Genomic DNA, 26,033 nt, shown 5'->3' with positions numbered 1-26,033 from the left:
AAACTAAAATTCTTTTTCCCAAACTAAAGATGTCTCTTTTTGGTCTCAGTAATTAATTCAGTCAGTTGTTTTAGTACTGATTGCTTTTACATCACTTTGTAACATGTCCAATTTTTCTCCCCATGTCTCCCCTCCCCCACCCCCTAATAACTTGCATTCTGATTACGTCTTCCCTCAATGAGCCCTCCCTTCTATCACACCCCACCCTTCCCTTATTCCCATCTTCTCTCTTTTCTTGTAGGGCAAGATAAATTTCTATACCCCATTACCTGTGTTTCTTATTTCTTGGTTATATGCAATAATAATTCTCAACATTCATTTCTAATACTTTGAATTTCAACTTCTCTCCTTCCCTCCCTCCCCATCCCCACTGAGAAGGCAAGCAATTCAATACAGACTAAATATGTGTCATTTTGCAAAAGACTTCCATAATAATCATGTTGTGTAATACTAACTATATTGCCCTCTATCCTACGCTATCCCCTCTTATGTTTTATTCCCTCATTTGACCTTGTCCCTTCCCAAAAGTGTTTATTTCTAGCTACTCCTTTCTCCCATTTGCCCTCCCTTTTTTCATTCCCCTCACCCCACTTGTTGCCTCCTCCCTTACTTTCCTGTAGTATAAGATAGATTTTCATACCTAATTTAGTGAGCATGTTATTCCCTCCTTAAGCCATATGTGGCTTCTTCCCTTCTCTCTTTTCTCCTCCATTGAACAAGATTTTTCTCTATCTCTTCCATGAGTTATAGCCTGCCTCATTCCACTTCTGTCTCCTCCCAGTATTTTCCTCCCTCACCCCTAAATTTTTATTTTATTTTTTTTGTGGATATCATCTCTTCTGATTCAGCACAGCCTGTACTGTGTGTGTGTGTGTGTGTGTGTGTGTGTGTGTGTACAATCCCTCCATCTACTCAAATACTGAGAAAAGTCTTTAGAGGTATAAATATCGTCTTTTCATGTAGGAATGTAAACAGTTCATCTTTAGAAAGTCCTTAATGCTTGCTCTTTTCTGTTTACCTTTTCATTCTTCTCTTGATTCTTGTGTTTGAAAGTCAAATTTTCTCGTCAGTTCTGGTCTTTTCATCATGAATGCTTGAAAGTCCTCTATATCATTGAAGGACCATTTATTCCCTTGAAGTATTATACTCAGTTTTGCTGGGTAGGTGATTCTTGGTTTTAATCCCAGTTCCTTTGACTTCTGGAATATCTTATTCCCTTTGATCCCTCAATGTTGAAGTTGCCAGATCTTGTGTTATCCTGATTGTATTTCCACAATACTCGAATTGTTTCTCTCTAGCTTCTTGAAGTATTTTCTCCTTAACCTGGGAACTCTGAAATTTGGCCACATATTCCTAGGAGTTTCTCTTTTCAGCTCTTTTTCAGGAGGTGATCAGTAGATTCTTTCAATGTTTATTTTGCCCTCTGGTTCTAGAATATCAGGACAGTTTTTCTTGATAATTTCATGGAGGATAATGGCTAGGCTCTTTTATTTGATCATGACTTTCAGATAGTCTCACAATTTTTAAAGTGTCTCTTCTGGATCTATTTTTCAGGTCAGTTGTTTTTCCAATGAGATGTTTCACATTATCTTCTATTATTTTAAACTTTTGGGTTTTTTTTTTTTTTTTTTTACTAATTGCTTGGTTTATCTCATAGTTATTCATTTCCCTGAACTCAATTCTTTCTTTCAAGGAACAATTTTGTTCAGTAAGCTTTTGAACCTTATCCTCCATTTGGCTAATTCTGCTTTATAATGCCTCCTTCTTCTCATTGGCTTTTTGGACCTCTTTCCCCAATTGAGTTAGCCTCTTTTTAAAGGTATTATTTTCCTCAGCATTTATTGGTTCTCCTTTAGCAAGCTGCTAACTCGCTTTTCAAGCTCTTCCATTGCCGTTTTAAGTTCACTTTGGAGGCCCTGGAGGCAGGATTCCTAACTTCCTATGATAGTAAGCCTTGTTCTTTCTCATCCCAAAGGATGGCAGGAGACACTTGTTCACCAAGAAAGTAACCTCTATGGTCTTATTTTTTCCCCCCTTTTTTGGACATTTTCACAGACAGTTACTTGACTTCTGAATCCTTTGTTAAGAGTTTAGACTCAGCTGCTTGGTTCCCCTGGGCTTTGGGTGGGGGCGGGACAATCACTCAGGGCTGAGGTTTAGATCATCTGTTCCTTACTGCCAGAGGCTTTAAGCTGAGCTGCCTGGACAATGGACCCAGGTTGCTTCCTGGCCACTGACCACTGTGGCTGCCTGCAGTCTCCTGCCGTTGCCTGGGGCTATTGCTGGAGCAACCCCTTCCCCTCTTGCCCAGCTGGGAAAGCCCTCCCACACTGACCTTTGGAGCTTTCTTTGTTACTTGTGGATTGAGGTATCTGGGACCTTCCCTGCTAGGAACTCTGTCTAGAGGTCTGTTCAGGTCCTGCTTCCTCCCAGTGCTGCGAGGCCAAGGCTGTGCTCTGCTCAGCTCAGCATCCAGTGAAATAGACCTTTCCTGTTGGCCTTCCAGGTTACCTTTGGCTGGAAACCTCTTTTGCTCTGTTATTCTATGGCTTTTGCTGCTCTAGACTTTGTTGAGAGTCATTTTTTACAGGTATTTTGTGGGCTGTAGGGGAAGCACTAGAGCATATGCATCTTTCTACTCCTCCATCTTGGCTCTGGCCCCTGTCTTCCTATTTTAATGATCTTTTTGAGTTATTGTGTCTGGGAGAAAAAAAAATCTGTGGCCAATCTTCTAATGCTGAGATAGTTAGAAAAAAGTTCTAACAATGTATCCAGAGTTCTGAATTCAGGAAATTCCCTCAACAAATCAGAATTGTAAGAAGGGGCAAAATGAATTTTACAAATTTATAGTGTAACAGTTTACCATTCTTTAATCCTCTCATTGTTACATAATTGTTGGCAGGACTTATTAGCATTATGTTTAGAAAATACTCTAGTTATTTAGATGTTCCTATATTTAAAATTAAAAACTCATTGATCTCTCTTTAAACTTTCAAGGGAAAGTACACTACATTATGAGAATGTTAATATCAAGAAAGAAGATAAACTAAAGAGTTGTCCTTTTCTTCCACGTTATCATGAGGAAATAGTACGACAGGAGGTAAAAAAGGTAAGCTGAAAGCTTGCTACTATTTTAAAATAATTCTTCATAGTGTTAAAATGCAGGTGTTTAGAGATTGTAGGCACAAACTAGAGAAAACTGGTTCTACTTAAAGTTAAGATAGGGAAAAAGCTTTCGTGAATTAAAAAACTCAAAGCCTAACTACATATGCACTGAGAATTTTTTCTTATATTTAAATTGCTTCTTTTATCTTTCTATAGATTAGATTACAGCATATCATCCCATTTAAAAAAGATGAGCTTTCAGTTCTTGTTTAGAGAAATATTAGGATAAAATGATTCAATTGCTATTTACACAATGGTATGGCCAACCTCAAAATAAATAGTTACTATTATCTTAGTACTAGTTAATTTACTCAGTAGGTTTATGTTAAAAAAACACATTCAAGAAAAAATGCCAACCCCAAATGAAACACTTTCATTATACACTAATTGGATTTATTTTATATTTGATCTGCTGTTTTAAATTCAACTGAGTAGATAACATTGAAGTAAAAATTTCCTCATTTTAGCTTTCTTAGATACTTTCTTTACTTTAGAAATTTTAATGTAAAACTTAAAAAAAACTACTTGGGTAGTAGGAGTAGGAAGGATAAGAGGAAAAGGCAAGAATGGAGGAATTGTGGTTGGTTCTTTTAAGGTAATTATCATACCATCTATATCACTGTATTGTCTGCATTACTCTTAGGAGGATTATTGTAGGTAATGATTGTATGCATCATAATTGCTGATTGGCTTCTAATCTGAAGACCAAGGAATTAGGAGGAAGGAGAATTAAAATTGATAATTAGGTATAATTTTGTACAGTAGGTACAGTTCTATACATTAATGTTAGTATATTTTCCTTCATATTCTTTAAAGAATTGAAAAGTAAACATTAAAATTCCTTGTTGATTATGTCTGTATTATAACCATCATCACATAGTTTGAAAATTTAAAGCTTAAATGTATATTTCTTATGGCATATTCAAAATCATTAATTTATATGATGTACTTAACCCTTAATGGTTCTTCCTCAGGAGCATTGTCCATGAATTCTCTCTGTATCTGATGCCTGATTTGGTTGAGTGCTCCTGAAGGCATTCTCTTTCCTCTTTTTCACTGTCCTTTAGAAGCAAATATGGTAAACTATCCAATACAATGCAGTCCATAAACATGAGCCTCCTAATGAGCTAGTTACTGTCTCCATATGGAAAACCTAGGAAAAATAATCAGGAGATAAGTGGTTGAATGTTTTGGCATGTGTGGCATTGGTGTAAGTAGGGGATAAATTCTGAAGACCCTGGTTGCCTGCTTGGGAGCTCTTTTTGTAGCAAGAAGTACAAGCTGGAGATCAAAGAGGAGTTTGCTCCTTGTTAACTCTTAACTTTGAAGTACTCTTGATTTTGCAAAATCGTAGGGTATTAGTAGTTGAAAGGGAGCTTGCAGAACTTGTAGAGCTTGTAGAGTTTGTTTAAATCTCTATGTGACCCATGAATCCTCTTTACACAGTCTACACAGGTGGACATCTCACCCCCCTTAAAGATGCTGTTGATGGGAAAACTCATGAAATTACCTATTTTTAATAGTTCTGATTAATTAGGAGTCTTTCTTATAATGAGCTGGAATCTACTATCTCATGTTTCCCTTCCACCTCTTGTTCTTTTTCTGCCCACTGGAGTTCAACAGCATGCATCTAATCCTTCTTTAAATAACCCTTCAATTATTTCAAAACAAATATAATGTTTTCCCCTTAATATTTCTTTTACCTGGTTTCTTCAACCTCATATAATATAACTTCTAAATCCTTTTTGGATGATTGTCCTCTTGCCTTTTTCTGGATTGTAATATGTGGTTTGACCTGAGTGAAAAATCTTATTTTGGATACAATGGTACCATGTTTCACTTAATGCAAGGTAGTCTAGGGTCCTTTGGCTTTCGGCTTTCGAGTACTCTTCATCTCTTCTGTTTCTCTTCCCTGTATAGGATTAATGAACAAGTCTTGCTGATTCTAACTTATCAGGAATGCTCTTCCATTGTCTTCCTTCAAGTCTCAGATCCCACCTTCTGAAAGAGGCTTCTCCTCTTGCCCCTTCCATACTAGATCTCCAGTTACTTCAAGTTTACTCTTTATGTATCTTGGCTGTATGTAGTCATTTGCATGCTGTCTCCCTTATTAGAATGTGACTCTTTGAGGGTAAGGATTGCTTCACAATATTCCTTCTCCGTTAGGAGGGAATGTCTAAAGTGAGATAGCCATTTCTCTCAATAGAGACAAAGACCTTTCCACTTAGATGAATACCATTCTAGTATCTTTACTCCAATACCTCAGCTATTGCAATTGTCCCTAATTGGTTTCCTGATTTCCATTCTTATCTGTCCTTAGCATAGTCATCAAAATAATATTTCCAAGGCATAGTCTAACCGTGTCACTCTTCTGCTTACTACATTCCAGTGACTCCCTATGACCCTTCAGATTAAATATAAATATCTCTGCATTCAAAACCCATTAGAACCAGGTTCTTTCCTGCTTGCTGCTCCTCAGACAATGCTGCATTTTCCGTTTCTGTGCCTTTACAGTGCTTATCCTTATGCCTGGAATTCTTTCCTTCTTCACCTTTGCCTCTTGGAATCACTGGTTTCTTTCATGGCTCAAGTGCTGTCTTCTACATGAACCCTTTCCTGATCCACCTGTTGCTAGTACTGTCTCTTCTAAAGCTACCATGTATTCATTTTTTTTGTATGTGTGTATGTGTATGTATGTATGTATGTATAGACATGCTCTCTTCTTTCTGCCTCTGCCTTCATCTCTTTAATGGGCAATGGCTGTCTTACTTTAGTCTTTTTAACCCCAACCCTAAGCCCGGTACCTGGCACATTGTAGCTACTGAATAAATTCTTATTGATTGATACACTCTGAGTTCTAACCAAATCATGTTTTACTTACCATTTTCTGAACCTAGGTATTTCATTTATTTCTCGTGCTAGGAATGCATTCTCACCTCTGCCCTATTAGAATCCCTCTTCTTTCCAAGGTTCAGCTCATGTGCTAAGTTCTGTAGAAAGCCTTCTCTAATCTCTCTGCTTAATGTTCTTTCCCTTCTCAAATAAGCATATATCAATTTAACTGTATTTTTACTCTCACCCCCAAATAGGGCATCCTTGAAGGCAGATACTATTTTTTGTATTCTCTGGTCCTTGAACGGTGCCTTTCAGGTAGCAGGTACAAATAATATATACTTGTTGGATTGAGAGAAACTATTTAAACTGAGATTTGAGTGATGGGAAGGCTTTGGTAGACAAAGATGGTAGGAGGATATTCTAAATGGAAAGAATAGCAAAAGCAAGACCTAAGACATGAGTCTCAGTTGTCTGACTGTGTTTGGTCATGAAGTCAGCTGTCTTCGTTAACTCTCAAATTTCTGGAGTATATTTTAAACATTTTGTATTTTTTAAACCGTAGCTTCCTACAAATGCAGCCAAGTGCTATAGGAAGATTTCACTAGATGGCACCAGTACTTTGGGCTACTATTGAAATACATACTGCTTTGTTCATTATTTGTTAGAACCAGTGGTTTTAAATGAGGCAAGTTCTGATAGTTTAACTTGTAAATTGATTTAGTATTTGGAGCAATTTTGATTAATGGACAGTGCTTGGTATTGTTGAAATATTTCATTAAGGTTTGTAGATTTTTTCTGGTTCTAGATCCTTTCTTCTGACAATAGAGACAATATTCATATTTATTTTTAAACATATTTTATTGATACACACAAGAGAGGCATTGTGAAACAGAGGACCAAGAACTGACCTCAGAACCAAGATGATGCAGAGGCATCTGACACACAGTGGCTATGTGAACTTGAGTCACTCATTTTACTACTTGGTGTTTTAGGTAACTCTCTTAGACTATAAATTGTAGAGGAGGAGCCAGTTTGTTTTGACTGAGGGAGTTTCCTCACCAGGAAGGTCACTAAACCATTGAGTTCCTAGATCCAGCCCCCATGTCTTCAGTCTCACTCATCCATCATATCCAACCTTTTGTAATATCTTGTCTTTTTACCTTTGCAGCATCTCTTTCAGATCAACCTTTTCACTGGCGATGGCTCTGAATGCAGTGGATGACCCTGGCCTTTCTAATGTAAGGTCTTTGTCTTGCCACTGAACTTCAATGACTCTGGAAGGCCAGCCACTTTGTGCAACTCTGCCTCACTTAAATCCAGTTCTCTTGAAAGTCAGGGCATCATCCCATCACGTCATTGGGCCTCTTCCAGAATGGACGATGAACAACATCATCAGCCTTTTCCCTACTTGCAGATCCTTATGGAATCCTCTCGTTGCCTCTTGCCTGCATTATTACAGTCCTCTTATAATTGCTCTCCTTACCTCATCTCTCTCCACTCCAATCTCGCCTTCACTTATCTGCCAAAGTAATTCCTAAAATGCAGGTCTGACCATGTCATCCTTCTGTTCTGTAAACTCCAATAGCTCATTTTTACTTCCAGGATCAAATATAAATTAAATCCCTTTAGAGCTTGGTCCTTTTCTACCTTTCTAGTTATTCTAATAATTTACTCCCCTTCACATACTTTATGATCTTACATTCTCTTCATTATGCAAGACACTCCATCACCCACCTCCATGTACTTGCATTGTCTGTCTTTTCTCATCTGTGCCTCGTTGCTTTCCCAGTTGCCTTCAAGACTCAGCTTAGATCTCATCTTCTGTAAGAGATCTTTCCTGGTCTCTCCCACCCTAACTCCCCAGTCTTTTCCTGCTGAGATTAGTTTCCACTTATAACGCATATATCTCACATGTACCTGGTTGTCTGCCACCCCATTCCCCCATCCCCCCTTTAGAATGTGAGCTTCTGGAGAGTGGGCACCATGTTTTTGCATTTTTATTCCCAAGGAGCATTTACTAAGTGTTTGTTGACTGATTGACCTATCTCACTAATACACTTTTCACATCTAGTTTTTCCCTTTTCCTCTAGAATATGACTTAATTAAAAGAATACAATTTTAATTGTATTTGACATTAAGCAGAAAGTTCAATAGAAAATTTTAATCAATAAAATTAAAAAATCTTAAAAACTTATATGTGCCTGCTTAACTGAAAAATGCATCCTAACCTTGTGAAATTCCAAATTAATTCTTATTTTTTTATTGTGAATTATAGCTTTTGGGTAGGATCTTATTTCTGGCATGTAGTTTATATGTGCTCATACACCATTTCTGCCATGTAATGTGCAGCAGCTGCCCACTGTCTGCTTGATGCTCAGCCACTTGAGAAGGCTGTTTAGAAATTATTTAGCAGGACATGGTGGCTTTTATCCAAAGCAGCTACTTTTTGGGACTGATAACCATTAATATTGACACATGAAAAATAATAACCAAACAATGCTTGGAACCACACTGAATAGGATATTTTCCTCAAACATTGAATAGAGATTATAACAGTCATTACATATGCAGAAATCTGGCTTATTTTCCTCTAGCATAAAAATGTATTTTTTTCTAGATAAAAAAAATAACTGGGGGTCCTGGTAGAGAAAAGAGGAAGCAAGGTTGTCAAAAGAATGTATGGATGTGATTGCTGAGTTGATCTGGTGACCTTGGCAAAGTCTCGGAGAAGGTGAAAATTCCTACATGACCACAGAAAGACAAATGTACTGATTTTCAAGAAGGGGAAAGAGAGTTTTTCAAATAGTAGTTTGAGAACCTAAGCTAACTAGAGGGTTGGTGGGAGTGTACTTTCCCCAGCTGGACTTCAAGAAATAAGCTCATGTCTTTCTAGTTAAGTCTGTCTGTGGGATAGGGCTGCCTCCCATTTGCGTCTTCTTTGCTTTGGTAATCACAAAAGGCAGCTGGCACCTTCCCCCCAACCACCAGAAAGAAAGAATCCATTAGGTATTTTTTCAAACTGTTCTCAATGGAGGTGGAATGGAAAATGGTTAATCTCCATTCCTCTCAAATAAACTATAAATGTTCAAAAGAGACTTGAATATTGGATTCTCAATTGATTATGCCAGAAGTCACTAGATTTTAATTATTTTTTGATTTTTTTATTGTTTAGCATTTCTTTTCTGTGTGAGCAAAGTTATCTGTTATATACCTGATTCATGTTTATACTCTGGGTCCCTTTTTTCTTTCTCTCTTTGCTGGAGAGAATTCTTAGGCTAGAGCCCAAAGTAAAATTGTTCCCAGAATAGCCAGCATGGGTATAAAAGCCAATAACTGTAAGAATGGGGAGCTTCCCTTCCTTGAGAGGTCAAGCCTCCTAAGTAGAACCTTTGGCAGACTAGAAAGGGAAGTAAAGAACAGGGATGGGTGAAGGTAAGTCATCCTTAGGGCCTTAACTGTATAGGACTTGGCTAGACATACAAAATGATCTTTTCAAGTCTTGACCTGAAAAGCCACAAATGTGAAACCATCCATTTCACTATGATACTAGATCAATAAGTGTTGACTGTATTTTTGGTTATTGTAATAGCATTTTTACAAGTTAAAACCAAACAATCCTTAATTTAGGCATATTGATGTTGGATTACATTTCATCAACCCTACTTTCCAACCTACCGAAAAACACTGGAATATAGGAGAGTTGTATAAAATATCACATAATCATATAGAGATTTTTCTATTTACTCTGTAAATAAAAGGATGGGCCATATTTGAGCTACAAAAATAAAAAGCTAATATAAAAATAGTTATAATTTTGGAAATAGTATATCTACTGATTCACACATTAGAAACATGGTTCAATGGACAAAAATCAACTTAAAAATTGTATTTGAAGTGATACCATTTTCCCCTATTTCCTTTACTATATTAATAAAATTTACAGAGAAAGCCAGCAATAGCTGATAATGAAGGAAAGGACAAGTAAGTATAAAACTTTTATTCATTCATCCATCTTAGGTTAAGGTCCATCTGTGTATTAATAAACACTACATATCTTCATGTCATATGGGAAAAAAACTCAAAGCAATTAAGACACAGTCAAGGAACTTAACATTTGCCACAAGATATTATTATCCTCTGAAATATATCTGACCAATTTCTCATATGTCCAAGTCTACCATTACAAACATCCTCATGACCTCCATTCTTAGTCCATCTTTATTTAGCCAGTGTGTGGGGGAGCTGGAGGGGTCAGAGGATTGCAGAGAGGACTAGAGTGGAAGCGTTAGGAGGGGCTTTTCAGGCTTGAGGAATCATATGAGCAAAGATTAGTGTTGAATGCATGTGAAGGATGGAAGATTAACATAGTTTGACTGTAGGACAGGGCAAATTGAGTAGTGTGAGATAAGGTAAGAAAGGCGGTAAGCCAAGGACTTTGAGTACTAGGCTAAGGAATTGATGTGGCTAAGGAGGCAACAGGGAAACATTGAAGGATGAGGAAACAAGTGACTTTTCCAAGTTCATCAGTGTCTGAATTTGAAACCAGATCTTTGGACTTTGACATCAATGCTCTTTTACCTGTATACATTCAATGTTAGTCATATATTACTAAAACTAAAGTATTCATTTCTCCTTCCTGTTATCGATAATCGTTGGATCCTAAATAGAGAGCTAGAAGGGACTCTTCCAACTTGCTCTTTTTACAGATGAGGAAAATGAGGCCAGGGAGAATAGGTAACTTGACTAAAGTGCCACAGCACGTCAGTGTCAGAATTTAGGTTTGAACCCAGGTCCTCAGGGTATCAGATTATCCAGTGTTAGTATCATCTGCTAGAGTCGAAGGATTCATTCTTACTTTCTGTTAATAATTGATAATCTAACTTTTTTCAAGGAACATATTTTATAAAGATTATTTTCTTTGGGGGGGGGAAGTGTCCTTTGAAGTAAAACAAAATGTATCAACAAAATAAAATTTAAAAAAGCAAGTTTATGAGCTTCTGCGTGTTGCTATGAGGAGTTTTCTTTTCTCCATAGGTATAATAACCTTCCCTGTGTATTATTTCTGAATCTTTAAAGTTTCTTTTCTTGCATACAAATTCTAAGTCTGGACGAGGAAAAGGAGGGGAAGAAATAAGGTATTATAAAGCCCCATGTGACACTTCACTTAAGATTATATTTCCTATTGTAAACAATTTAATAAAATATGAAAATGTAGTGTGTTTTAAAAGATTATCCTTTATAGTTAATATCTTATGTAGTCAGCCAGCAGACAAATTTAGGAAGAATTAATTTCTGCAAAGCTCTAGGAAGGTTATTTTAGATGACTGAGTCCAATACATAATAGGAACATTTTTCAGGAATTGAAAGAGACAAAGAGAGTAAAGTGAAAAGAGAAGAGGAAGTGAAAGAGATGTCCTAGTAAGACAGATGAGTACCTGAAATATGCCTCTTTGCTTTTCAGGCTCAGCCTTTCATGTCATCAATCAGTCAAAAGTGGCAGGGAGTGACCATTAGGTGGATTCATTAACACCCTGCAGCCTGCTGGTGTTGGGTGACCCGCATCTGTCTTCATTAGAAGTTTTCTTGTTGCCAGGAATGAACAGATGGGTCATTATTGCCTACACTGCCCTGTGGGCCTACCTGGAGGACATGCAAAGTCATGCTACAAAGGACATACGTGCACATTTACCTACCAGAGAATCAACAAAATAGTCTGAGTAGTAGTGATATATTAAGGCATTTTAAACGATCAGCTTTATGTTTGTGGGTAAGAAACTGGTGCATAATAAGCTTTTTAGGAATAGTGGGGGTGAGAAATGATTTCTTTGTATGTTTACAATAAATGTATTTTATGTTAAAAAGCTATAAAACAAGGAATTTAATGGTAAACTACTAAAATATATTAATTATACATTTTATGTTCAATTTATATACATTTGTACTGTAAGTTTTCGTAGAAATATAATACACAATGGACTTGGCATCTTTTGCTTACAAAAAACCAAAACAGACCTTATAAACTTGTAGACTTTAGGGGACTTCAAAATGCCACTTTATCTAAAGGATTCCAAGTAAGATCACATTTATTTATCCAAGACAGTGGATATATCAGCATCCATTGTATTTTTAAAGATCTCTAGAATCTGTACTTATAGAAAAATAAAAACAAACTGACAATTTGAGTGCAATTTCTGGTAATATTCTTGATAGTGTGTCATTAACCCTCTTCTTTGTACTCTTTGTCTAGAAATAGAGTTTCTTAAAAAATCTAAAAGTAATATGACTACTTATTTCAAAGATTCTATTTTCTTAATAATGATAGAATTATTTCAAGATTTGATTTAATGCACTAATCTTGTCACAAAGTTTGCAAATGTTGGTATGATATTGTGTCCATCAAATTTTTTCACAGTAGATTATCTACTTTCTTTACCATACCTACTATTATTGTCTATTAACATTCAAAATCATGGCAAGAAGAATCTATCTGGATGTGTTTAGAATATAAAAATAAAATTTCTTTAAAGGCTGTCTATTAGCTCTTATAACACACCTTGATACCCTTACATTTTCAAGCTCAGAGTTTTTGCTGCAGGATTGTGGAGTGCTCTACTTAAAATGATGCACACTTAAAAATGGGAGTATTTTATTTTTTCTATGTTTTGAGTATCTAAGTTACAGATGACCTTTTGAAGAGATTTTTGAGGTAATTTTAGCCCCTCCCAAGGTATATAGAAGAACCTCTGTTGGAGAACATGATGGAGATGATGATGAAGATGATGATACTTCTTATTTCAAGGGCTGTTATGTAATTAGTGTGGGCATTCCTGTCATTGACACAGAGGGCAATCATTGCCTAAATAGACAGCTATTGAGACTTGCTGTGACTGAAAAAAAATCCCGACTTTGGGATCAACTATCTGGTGGTAGGAGTTTACTCAATTACCTAGGCTGGTCCACAGATGGCAGACCTAAGTCCATTCATGAGGCTGTATTGGAACTCTTTCTAGCTTGCCATAGTATGTGCCAGAGCTTTGCTTCTAAATTGGTATACCATTTAAGAACCCAAGGTTATCTTCACATCAGAGTAGGTCTTTGAAGCTGTCCTTTTGCCCAGAAGAGAGTACAGCTGAAATAAGAGTTCACCAATGGCCATTCTTTCAATGAACATTGCACTGTCTTTTAGCTAGACTATTAATAGTGACTCTTGGCCTCCTTTAAAAAGGGTGAACTCGTCATTAATTCAACAAGCATTTATTTAGAATGCACTCTTTGCCTAGTCCTGTGCTAGGTTCTTAGGATAAAGACAAAGCTGAAGTTATTTTGGCCCCTGAAGATCTTATGGGAGACAAAACAGAAAGAACACACAGGAGTGAATACAAAAAATCTGTATAAAGTATGTACACATGAATTTTTTTTGGGTGGGAGAGGAGATTTCTAAGTGTACATTTAGTGTAAGTCCTAAATACAAGAAAGTGTAATTTTTAATGTAAAATCATCCTGATATATTTTTAGATCTCTTCTAACTCCAAAATTCTGCTATTTTAACACAGAAATTCAAGATATTGAGGGGAAACATTAATATAAAAAAATTAAGTGTTTGAAGAATCCTACTGTGATTTTTAATGAAATAGTTGAGGATGACAAAAGTACATATTAAAACATGCAGAAATGTCATGTATTCATAACATGAAATATATGTATATATAATATATATGTATATATATATGTATAACTTTATCCAGTCAGTCCTCAACTTTTGTGGGGGGTAATGTTCCAAGAAAAAAAAGTAAAAAACTACAAATGTTGATACATTAAATCTATGGGAAATATGGGAAATAGTTTCCACACCCACTGAAACCTGTTATTTTTTGCTAGAGATTGCTGAAAATACAATACTATTTTTGCATAAAATCTTTATAACAAAACATTAATTCTGGCAATATTCACTTTTTCTAACACAGTAACCCTGAAATAATCCATAAAATGCAGTACACAAAATAAAAGTGATAACATGCAAACAACTTTTTTTGCTAGTAATTCCCTAGAATTCTTTGACCTTTTATGCCAACATTTCAATGAAAAAAACATAGATTTTAGACAATATTCACTTTTCATAACACATGAAATCTATAGGGTCATAAATACTTTCTTCCTTTTTGCGACTGTAATAAATCCTTGATTACAACAAACTCAAAGCCAACAGTGGCTGTAGACATTCTAGCATGAAGTTCATCTAACGCCTTTATTTTCTCACTAAGCCATATCACTGACTTTGCATACTTGGGCTTAGAGTCCAAAGGACTTGCACTGCACTTTGGGGGCATAATTGTAACACAAAGCTTGAATTTTAAAGAAAAACAATGAAAACATGCAAGAAATGCATGAGGAGCAGTTTATGATGGCAGGGTGAACAAGACCAGTGAAGCGCCTAGTAGGATACCAAAGACTCCACAAAGCTGAGTGCCTCGCACCTCTTATATTTTTCTCTACTGCACATAATGTGTGTAGTTCCCAACACAAAAATGAAAATGAGATTATTAATAAAATCATGTGAATGTTTGAATTTACAAAAGTTAAATGCATGAATGTTGACGATTGCCTGTACTTCAACGGACTTCTGGTCTCACCAATGTGTTTTCTGTCTCTACTGATACAGATTATAATCTTTCAGGATAGGGACTATTTGATTTTTTGTTATATCTCAACTGCCCAAGCATGATGCCTTCCATGCAAAAAAAAAATGTTTAGTTAAATTGCTTAATTAATTGCTTAATTAATTAATTAAAGAGTCAATCAGTCAATAAATATTTATTAAGCACTCCCTCTATGCCAGGTACTATGCCAAACTCTGGGCTTAACAAAAAAACAAAACAAAACAAAACAAAAAAACCCAAAGGCAAAAGACAGTCTCTGCTCTCAAGGACGATGTAATGGGAGAAACAACAACGTACAAACAAGATATATGCAAGACAAATCGAGAATAATCTATAGAGGGAATACATTAACAATTAAGGAGGGCCAGCATTAATAGATGAGACTGGAAACCTTTTATACAACTCTGTATAGATTCCTAAGGGTTGTTTTTTTTAAAACCTTATAGGGTTGTTGTAATGTTTTGTAAAATAAAATAACATTTCATTGCAAAATTGTTTTGCTCTTATTTTCCTCTATTACATATTATTGTATTATTGTTCCTCTTTCTATACAAATAATTATCAACCCATATGCCTACTTTCTCATCTTTCAGAAACCTTTGTTAGAATGTTCTTTTCATCTACCTGGGACATCCTTGATGAAAACATAGGTCAAAAACAGGTAGACTTACACAGATAATTTTCTAGATTTCAATATTTTGTGGTTATTAATATAACACTTGGACTGTTCACCTGTTACCATCCTTCTTGCAACATAGACTATTCCCTTTTCTCTTCATATTTCTTCCTTAATAATTTTAAAAAGAATTAAAGCACTAACATTAAGGAGGATTAGCATTTGTAGATAAAACTGGAGACACCATTTCAGTAATCACAATTAACTTAGAGTTGCAGAGTATGTGATCCCAGTTTGATTACAAAAAACATTTGAAGCCACAGTCAAGTATAGTTTTAAAGTCCCTCCTTCACTATGCCCAAAGGACTACAAAAATGTGCATACCCTTTGACCCAGCTATATTGCTTCTAGGACTGTATCCCAAAGAGATCATAAAAATGGGAAAGGGTCCCATATGTACAAAAAAATTTATAGCAGCTCTCTGTGGTGGCCAAAAACTGGAAATCAAGGGGATTCCCATCAACTGGGGAATGGTTGAACAAGTTGTGGTACATGAATGTAATGGAATACTATTGTGCTATAAGAAATGATGAACGGGGGGAGGGGGGGGGAGCAGAGCCAAGATGGCGGAGTAGAAAGACGCAAATACACATAGCTCCGAACCCACAACCCATACAACATCGGTATAGTAACTCATGGTGAATTCTGGAGCAGTGAGGCCACAGAACAGTGAAGAAAAGGAGATTTCTGTTCCAGAGGGACCCGCAAACCTCTCACAAAACGTCTGTCGCGCTGCAGACGCGGAGCCCAGCCCAGCCCAGACCTGCTGTGGCTGTGGCACCAAGAGAAACAGACCCGATCAGGCTTCAGGGACGGGATCTCCAGCGGCTGCACAAGTCCCTCCACCCACAGGTGACGGGGGTCGGTGAGAGAGTCTCTTTGGCGGGTCGAGAGGGGAGTGGGGTGCCCCCATAACTCGGCCCCCCCCCCCGGGAGGTAGAGGCTGGGAGGCAGCTGCAGACTGGGGCTCCCCAAGCGGGCGGGAGCCTGGATCCATTGTTGAAGATCTGTGCATAAACCCCCTGAGGGAACTGAGCCTGAGAGGCAGCCCTACCCCAACCTGACCACCTGAACTTAATCTCACACTGAATAGCAGCTCTGCCCCGACCAAAAGCCCTAAGGCGGGAAGCAGCATTTGAATCTCAGACCCCAAACGCTGGCTGGGAGGATCAGGAGGCAAAGTGGGTGTGAGGAGAATATTCAGAGGTCAAGTCACCGGCTGGGAAAATGCCCAGAAAAGGGAAAAGAAATAAGACTATAGAAGGTTACTTTCTAGGTGAACAGGCATTTCCTCCCTGCCTTTCTGATGAGGAAGAACAATGCTTGCCATCAGGCACAGACATAGAAGGCAAGGCTTCTGTGTCCCAGCCCACCCAATGGGCTCAGGCCATGGAAGAGCTCAAAAAGAATTTTGAAAATCAAGTTAGAGAGGTGGAGGAAAAGCTGGGAAGAGAAATGAGAGACATGAAGTCAAAGTATGAACAACAAATCAGCACCCTGCTAAAGGAGACCCAAAAAAATGTTGAAGAAAATAACACCTTGAAAAATAGGCTAACTCAATTGGCAAAAGAGGTTCAAGAAGCCAATGAGGAGAAGAATGCTTTGAAAAGCAGAATTAGCCAGATGGAAAAGGAGATTCAAAAGCTCACTGAAGAAAATAGTTCTTTCAAAATTAGAATGGCACAGATGGAGGCTAAGGACTTTGTGAGAAAGCAAGATATCACAATACAAGCCCAAAAGAATGGAAAAATGGAAGATTATGTGAAATATCTCATGGGAAAAACAACTGACCTGGAAAATAGATCCAGGAGAGACAATTTAAAAATTATGGGACTACCTGAAAGCCATGATCAAAAAAAGAGCCTAGACATCATCTTTCATGAAATTATCAAGGAAAACTGCCCTGAGATTCTAGAACCAGAGGGCAAAATAAATATTCAAGGAATCCACAGAACACCACCTGAAAGAGATCCAAAAAGAGAAACTCCTAGGAACATTGTGGCCAAATTCCAGAATTCCCAGGTGAAGGAGAAAATATTGCAAGCAGCTAGAAAGAAACAATTCAAGTATTGTGGAATTACAATCAGGATAACACAAGATCTAGCAGTCTCTACATTAAGGGATCGAAGGGCATGGAATACCATATTCCAGAAGTCAAAGGAACTAGGACTAAAACCAAGAATCACCTACCCAGCAAAACTGAGTATAATACTTCAGGGGAAAAATTGGTCTTTCAATGAAATAGAGGATTTTCAAGCATTCTTGATGAAAAGACCAGAGCTGAAAAGAAAATTTGACTTTCTAACACAAGAATGAAGAGAAGCATGAAAAGGTGAACATCAAAGACAAGTCATAAGGGACTTACTAAAGTTGAACTGTTTACATTCCTACATAGAAAGACAATATTTGTAACTCTTGAAACTTTTCAGTATCTGGGTACTGGGTGGGATTACACACACACACATGCACACACGCACACACAGAGACAGAGTGCACAGAGTGAATTGAAGAGGATGGGATCATATCTTAAAAAAAAATGAAATCAAGCAGTGAGAGAGAAATATATTGGGAGGAGAAAGGGAGAAATGGAATGGGGCAAATTATCTCTCATAAAAGAGACAGGCAAAAGACTCATTAATGGAGGGATAAAGAGGGGAGGTGAGAGAAAAACATGAAGTCTACTCTCATCACATTTCACTAAAGGAAAGAATAAAATGCACACTCATTTTGGTATGAAAACCTATCTTATAATACAGGAAAGTGGGGGATAAGGGGATAAGCAGGGTGGGGGGGATGATAGAAGGGAGGGCATGGGGAGGAGGGTGCAATTTGAGGTCGACACTCATGGGGAGGGACAGGATCAAAAGAGAATAGAAGTAATGGGGGACAGGATAGGATGGAGGGAAATATAGTTAGTCTTATACAACATGACTATTATGGAAATCATTTGCAAAACTACACAGATTTGGCCTATATTGAATTGCTTGCCTTCCAAAGGGAAGGGGTGGAGAGGGAGGGAGGTAAAGAAGTTGGAACTCAAAGTGTTAGGAACAACTGTCGAGTAATGTTATTGCCACTAGGAAATAAGAAATACAGGTAAAGGGGTATAGAAAGCTATCTGGTCCTACAGAACAAAAGAGAAGATGGAGACAAGGGCAGAGAGGGATGATAGAAGAGAGAGCAGACTGGTCATAGGGGCAATTAGAATGCTTGGTGTTTGGGGGGGAGGGGAGAAAAGGGGAGAAAATTTGTAATCCAAAATTTTGTGAAAATGAATGTTAAAAGTTAAATAAATATATTTAATAAAATAAAAAAAAAAAGAAATGACGAACAGGAAGACTTCAGAGAGTCCTGGAAAGACATATATGAACTGATGCTGAGTGAAAGGAGCAGAACCAGGAGAACTTTGTGTACAGCAACAACCACAGTGTGCAAGGATTTTTTCTGGTAGATTGAGTCCTTCATAGCAAAGGAAGGACCTAAAAAATTCTCAATGAACTTTTGATGCAAAATGCCTTCCACATCCAGAGAAAGAACTATGGGACTGGATCGCAGAATGAAGCAGACCATTTTCTTTTGTGTTATGTTATGTTATGTTTTGTTTTGTTTTATGATTTCTCCCATTTGTTTTAATTCTTCTATGCAACGTAACTATGATGAAATTGTATTTAATAGGAATGTATGTGTAGAACCTATATAAGATTGCAAGCTGTCTCAGCGAGGGAGTTTGGAGGGAGGGGGAAAGGAGAGGAAGGAATGGGAAAAAATCTAAGATATATGGAAATGATTATAGAACACAGAAAACAAATAAAATAATTATCAAGTAAGTAAAGTCCTTCCTTCAACAAGCTGATTCCAAAATAATAAGATCTTTCAAGATTGCTTGGTAAGTTTTTCCTAAATCTTCCCTATCCCAGACTTCCTTGTTACTACCCATAGTACTACTAGCCTACTAGTCACCAACACTTACTACCTTGGTGTCATCCTCTGCTTCTCACCCTCATCCCCCATATCCAGTCTATTGCCAAATTTTGTCATTTTTACCTTTCACCATGTCTCTAGTATATGTCCCCTTTTTCCTAATTATACTGTCACATCCTCAATTCAGACTCTTATTATCTCTTACCTGTACTATGGCAAAAACCTTTTGGTTTTCCTTGCCTCAGTCCTCTCTTCATTCTGGTACACATACTCTACAGCTGCCAAGTTAACTTTTTTTTTATTTTTTTATTTTTTTTTATTTTTTCATTTTTTTTTTTATTTAGCTTTTAACATTCATTTTCACAAAATTTTGGGTTACAAATTTTTCCCCTTTTCTCCCCTCCCCCCCCAAACGCCAAGCATTCTAATTGCCCCTATGACCAATCTGCTCTCTCTTCTATCATCCCTCTCTGCCCTTGTCTCTGTCTTCTCTTTTGTCCTGTAGGGCCAGATAGCTTTCTATACCCCTTTACCTGTATTTCTTATTTCCTAGTGGTAAGAACATTACAGTTGATCCTAGCACTTTGAGTTCCAACTTCTTTAGCTCCCTCCCTCTCCACCCCTTCCCTTTGGAAGGCAAGCAATTCAATATAGGCCAAATCTGTGTAGTTTTGCAAATGACTTCCATAATAGTTGTGTTGTATAGGACTAACTATATTTCCCTCCATCCTATCCTGTCCCCCATTACTTCTATTCTCTTTTGATCCTATCCCTCCCCATGAGTGTTGACCTCAAATTACGCTCTCCTCCCCATGCCCTCCCTTCTATCATCCCCCCCCACTCTGCTTATCCCCTTATCCTCCACTTTCCTGTATTGTAAGATAGGTTTTCATACCAAAATGAGTAGGCATTTTATTCTTTCCTTTAGTGGAATGTGATGAGAGTAGACTTCATGTTTTACTCTCACCTCCCTTCTTTATCCCTCCACTAATGAGTCTTTTGCTTGCCTCTTTTATGAGAGATAATTTGCCCCATTCAATTCTCCCTTTCTCCTCCCAATATCTTTCTCTCTCACTGCTTGATTTCATTTTTTTTTTAAGATATGATCCCATCCTCTTCAATTTACTCTGTGCACTCTGTCTCTATGTGTGTGTGCGTGTGTGCATGTGTGTGTGTGTAATCCCACCCAGTACCCAGATACTGAAATGTTTCAAGAGTTACAAATATTGTCTTTCCATGTAGGAATGTAAACAGTTCAACTTTAGTAAGTCCCTTATGACTTCTCTTTGCTGTTCACCTTTTCATGGTTCTCTTCATTCTTGTGTTTGGAAGTCAAATTTTCTTTTCAGCTCTGGACTTTTCATCAAGAATGCTTGAAAATCCTCTATTTCATTGAAAGACCAATTTTTCCCCTGAAGTATTATACTCAGTTTTGCTGGGTAGGTGATTCTTGGTTTTAGTCCTAGTTCCTTTGACTTCTGGAATATCCTATTCCATGCCCTTCGATCCCTTAATGTAGAAGCTGCTAGATCTTGTGTTATCCTGATTGTATTTCCACAATACTTGAATTGTTTCTTTCTAGCTGCTTGCAATATTTTCTCTTTCACCTGGGAGTTCTGGAATTTGGCCACAATGTTCCTAGGAGTTTCTCTTTTTGGATCTCTTTCAGGCAGTGTTCTGTGGATTCCTTGAATATTTATTTTGCCCTCTGGTTCTAGAATCTCAGGGCAGTTTTCCTTGATAATTTCATGAAAGATGATGTCTAGGCTCTTTTTCTGATCATGGCTTTCAGGTAGGCCCATAATTTTTAAATTGTCTCTCCTGGCTCTATTTTCCAGGTCAGTTGTTTTTCCAATGAGATATTTCACATTATCTTCCATTTTTTCATTCTTTTGGTTTTGTTTTGTGATTTCTTGGTTTCTCATAAAGTCATTAGCCTCCATCTGTTCCATTCTAATTTTGAAAGAACTATTTTCTTCAGTGAGCTTTTGAATCTCCTTTTCCATTTGGCTAATTCTGCTTTTGAAAGCATTCTTCTCCTCATTGGCTTTTTGAACCTCTTTTGCCAATTGAGTTAGGCTAGTTTTCAAGGTGTTATTTTCTTCAACATTTTTTTGGGTCTCCTTTAGCAGGGAGCTGATTTGCTGTTCATGCTTTGACTTCATGTCTCTCATTTCTCTTCCCAGCTTTTCCTCCACCTCTCTAACTTGATTTTCAAAATTCTTTTTGAGCTCTTCCATGGCCTGTGCCCATTGAGTGGGCTGGGACACAGAAGCCTTGATTTCTGTGTCTTTGCCTGATGGTAAGCATTGTTCTTCCTCATCAGAAAGGAAGGGAGGAAATGCCTGTTCACCAAGAAAGTAACCTTCTATAGTCTTATTTCTTTTCCCTTTTCTGGGCATTTTCCCAGCCAGTGACTTGACCTCTGAATATTTTCCTCACACCCACCTCACCTCCTGATCCTCCCAGCCAGTGTTTGGGGTCTGAGATTCAAATGCTGCTTCCAGCCTCAGAGCTTTGGGCGGGGGCAGGGCTGCTATTCAGTGTGAGATTAAATTCAGATGCTCAGGTGAGGGCAGGGCTGCCTCTCAGGCTCAGTTCCCTCAGGGAGGTTATGCACAGACCTTCAACAATGGATCCAGGCTCCTGCGTGCTTGGAGAGCCCTGGTCTGCCGCTGCCCCTCAGCTTCTGTCTCCCGAGGGGGCCCGAGCCATGGGGGCACCCCACTCCCCCCTCAACCCACCAAAGGGACTCTCTCACAGACCCCCGTCACCTGTGGGTGGAGGTACTTGTGCGGCCGCTGGAGATCCCGTCCCTGAAGCCCGCTCGGATCTGTTCCTCTCGGTGCCGCGGCCATGGCAGGGCTGTACTCAGCTCCCAGTCCCGGCGCCCAGTCCGCAGCACGAAGGACCTTTTACGAGAGGTTTGCAGGTCTCTCCGGAACAGAAATCTCCCTCGCTCCAATATTCTGTGGCCTCTGGGTGCAGAATTCGCCGTGAGTTACTTCTTTGTAGTTGTTCTATGGGTTGTGGGTTCGGAGCTATGTGTATGTGCGTCTTTCTACTACGCCATCTTGGCTCCGCCCGAAGTTAACTTTTTCTAAAGCATAGGTCTTTAACATCCCTATGCTGAATGATCTCCAGCTGCTCCCTACTACCTTCAGGATCAAATATAAAATCTTCTGTTTGGCATTTGAAGCTCTTTATAATATGTCCCCTTCCTAAACTTTATAATTTTTTTTTTTTTTACAGATTACTCCCACATGCGCTATACTTCAGCTACATTGATTTTTTTGTATTCCCCATACATAGAACTTCATCTCCCATCTCCTTGCCTTTAGACTGGTTATTTTGTATTCAATGGTCCTTCAACTCAACCCTTTAGCTTCTTTGACTTCAAGATTCATCTTGGATAGGAGACCTCTTGGTTCCAATGGCTTTCCTCGTTCAGATTACTTTAATTTACCTTGTATAGATCTTGTTTGTACCTATTTATATGCTGTCTTCCTTATTAGAACATATACTTCTTGAGAGCTGGGACTGTTTTATACCTTTCTTGGTGTTCCCACCACTTAGTACAGTGCATGGTACATTATGAGCATTTAATAAAAGCTTGCTGAATGATGGAAAGATACCACTGTAGGAAAAACAAAACCAAAAATCTTTGTTCAACAATTTTCTGATTACCACTGTCAAGCAAGGAATTAAATAGATGTGGATTTGCCACAGTGGCTTACAGTTATATATTGAGGGTTTTCTGTGCAAAATTCAAATGGATGGGGGATTTTGGGATAGAAAGTGACATTCTCTGGAAATTTCTGTTTGCATATGACACTGTGATACTTGCAGAGAGCCTCCTCAGTGAGATTCATAGTCACAAAAGCTTAGCAGCACACCAAGAAAGAAACAAGAGGATAAAAAATACATATTGACCAAATCATGATATTCATTTAAATGGGAAGTAATTGAATTAATCTGTCAGTATGTACATGTTTGATAGGTACTGAAAATGTATCTTGATCTGGCCTCAGCATTAAATAGGAAGAAAAGATGGATTTCATTAAGGAAATTATGCATTACTTTTAATAATTCCAGCCTACTCCCTATTGTAAAAAACAATTTAAAAATAAAGCAACCAACAATATCCTCTGAATAATGATGTTTGGCTATGACTCATCGAATATATTGCGAAATAACAGTGAATGGATGGACTATAAGTAGACTGCAGAGTATCAACATAATTTGCATTCTAGAAGTGACAAAAGACATGATCAAAGAAGAAAGATGAAGAGAAAAGCAAATAGTTTGCATTGCAGGAGAGATGGGAAATAGGTGGATAGTTCAGGTGTTACACTGATAGTCATAAAATCTTGAAAGACCTAGAATAAAGTATATAGAACCTTAGATAAATCCTCCAGGAAGAATTTGTGAGGACTTGGACAAAATTTCGCATAATAACTGGATGTGGATGAGTTGTTATCTCTACTGATGAAGAAAATGAACACATCAGTGAGATAATGCTATTCGTGGAGGTACTGAAGTATTGTTATTATTATTGTGATTTACCTTTTTCATACATAGTAGGCCTAAATTCTCATTGATATGATTATTTCCTCCTTTTGGTGCAGATTGCAACCTATGATCTTTTCATCCTGTGAAATTCTTATTCATGTTTTCCTACAGATCCTCTATAGAATGTTCAGCAGAGAAGTAGAGGGTCTCCTTTATGTTAGTTATATCTTATGGTCACCATGGATAACTCTGGTACAGTATCTTATCTCTCACTTTTGGTACATACCTGACTACCTGCCTTCTTTTTTGAACATATATAAGTATTAAAAAATTATTTTAGAGAAACAACAGCTTTTCTAGCCCCCATATTTTCATTTTCCAAAATACAGAGGGAGTATCTTTTTATTCCTATGATAGTAATAATATTTGTAGAAAAATATAATTACAGATAGAATAGAACTTTGTATTCTTTGCATGTATATGTGTGTTTTAATAAAATTACTTGTTCAAGTAAATAAAAGAAACAAAATAGGTATCTGTTTTTTTGTAGTGTCCAGAGAAATTATAACATGGAATATGAATAGCTTTTCTGCTATGCCTGCTAAAGTTTTCATGACCTTTAGAGTTGGTGCTGGTATTTCCAACTCTTATCCTAAATGATTTTCAACATTATTCTGTCAGCAAAGAACATAAAGATTGACTGGTTTGAAATGGCAGTCTTAGGAAAAGACATAAACTTTGAAATACAACTGCTAATAATGTAAAAATCACGCATGACCAATCTCAACATTTTTCTCTGTGTTTCTAGTCTACTTCTTATTTTCATCTTAAACACTGAAATATCGAAAGTTTACCACAGGAACAGTGATAATGATAATAATAATAGCAAACTTATGTAAGATTATATTGTCTTATAAAGGATATGGGATGGTAGTGATACGTACCCTGGACCAAAACCTTTAATTCCATTCTATCTGAAATTCTACCATGAGAGTTATTCCTGTGGGCTATGGCATGGAAAATGTGTATTGAAGTATACATGTTGCTATCTGGCTGAGTTATTACATAAAAATATTAACGATTAATCTTGAAAAACCCTACTTTTATGCCTAGCCAGCGTTCAGAGATGATCTAGAACAGAGTTGCCAAACATATGGCCCATGGGCTACATGCATCCCATAATACTCCTGAGTGTAGCCTGAGCCAGATTAAAATGTCATTGAGAAATATTTAAGAAAATAAGTAAAAATAAAGTAGAACACAAATAATATTAATATGTGTTTTTCCAAGTCATAGCTGGCTGCAGAATTCCTTACAAATAGTTTAGGGGCCTCAATTTCTGTTTGAGTTTAACACCACTGACCTAGAAGTCATGATGGTCATTACAAAACAGCACATACTTTGGCAGGTCAGAACATAATCCAGATCATTTTGGGAGAGTAGGGATTGTTTCACTTCCTATATGTGCATTTGTAGCATGTACCAGAGTTCCTGGTACATAGTAGGTATTTAATAAATGCTTGTCAAATGATTGCCTTATGCATAGTATTTTCTAGCAATAACACTGACAACCTGAAATACATATCCTTTTAACCTTAGTATTCTTTCAACAATGCTGAGGTCATAGAATACCATAGTCTTTGAAGAATAATGATCTTAAAAAGGGCAATGGAAAGGTGCATGGTAGACATGGGAAGATTACAACATATCAGCCCAGAATCATATAGAAGAAGGAGCATAAAAAGATTTAATCGTAGGGAAATATGACTGGAAAAGCTGGGCCACTCATGTGGCAAAAGTCAGGGATAATCAACAGATAGTCTGCATAATCCCCTGGTATCTACACAGTGGGTCAGTTAGATGGTGTGGATGGAGTGTCATGCCTAGAGTCTTGTTTTCCTGAGTTCAAATCTGACCTTAGACATTTATTAGCTGTATGACCTTGGGCAAATAAGTCACGGATACCTATTTGCTTCAATTCCTCATCTGTAAAATGAGCTGGAGAAGGAAATGGCAAACTACTTCATTACCTTTGCCAAGAAAACCCCAAATGAGGTCATGAAGATATGACTGAAGTGAGGGAACGACAAACTGCAACATCTATACAATGTTAATAGTACTAGAACAGTTGGGAAACCAGCTATGAAAGATTTATGGGAAGACAAGAGCAAGAGTTGAACAGGCAATTAATCTGTGGAAATGATGCTTAATTTACTTCTTGCTTATCATTCGGTTAGTATTGTTTAAGTCTGGAAGAGGTATATTGA

General features: G+C 37.5%; 1 protein-coding gene across 2 annotated transcripts in view; it reads left to right on the top strand.

The window, feature by feature from the left end:
* STPG2 (sperm tail PG-rich repeat containing 2) overlaps nucleotides 1–26,033 on the top strand; it is a 579,741-nt gene that overhangs the window by 39,649 nt on the left and 514,059 nt on the right. For both annotated transcript variants that reach the window (XM_072624685.1, XM_072624686.1), the window contains exon 6: nucleotides 2,998–3,109. In XM_072624685.1, coding sequence (XP_072480786.1) covers nucleotides 2,998–3,109 — 112 coding nt within the window. The remainder of the gene's footprint in view (nucleotides 1–2,997; nucleotides 3,110–26,033) is intronic.

The sequence above is a fragment of the Notamacropus eugenii genome, chromosome 7 (assembly GCF_028372415.1).
Source record: "Notamacropus eugenii isolate mMacEug1 chromosome 7, mMacEug1.pri_v2, whole genome shotgun sequence".
NCBI lineage: Eukaryota > Metazoa > Chordata > Mammalia > Diprotodontia > Macropodidae > Notamacropus > Notamacropus eugenii.
This window is presented reverse-complemented; position numbering and strand designations above follow the sequence as displayed.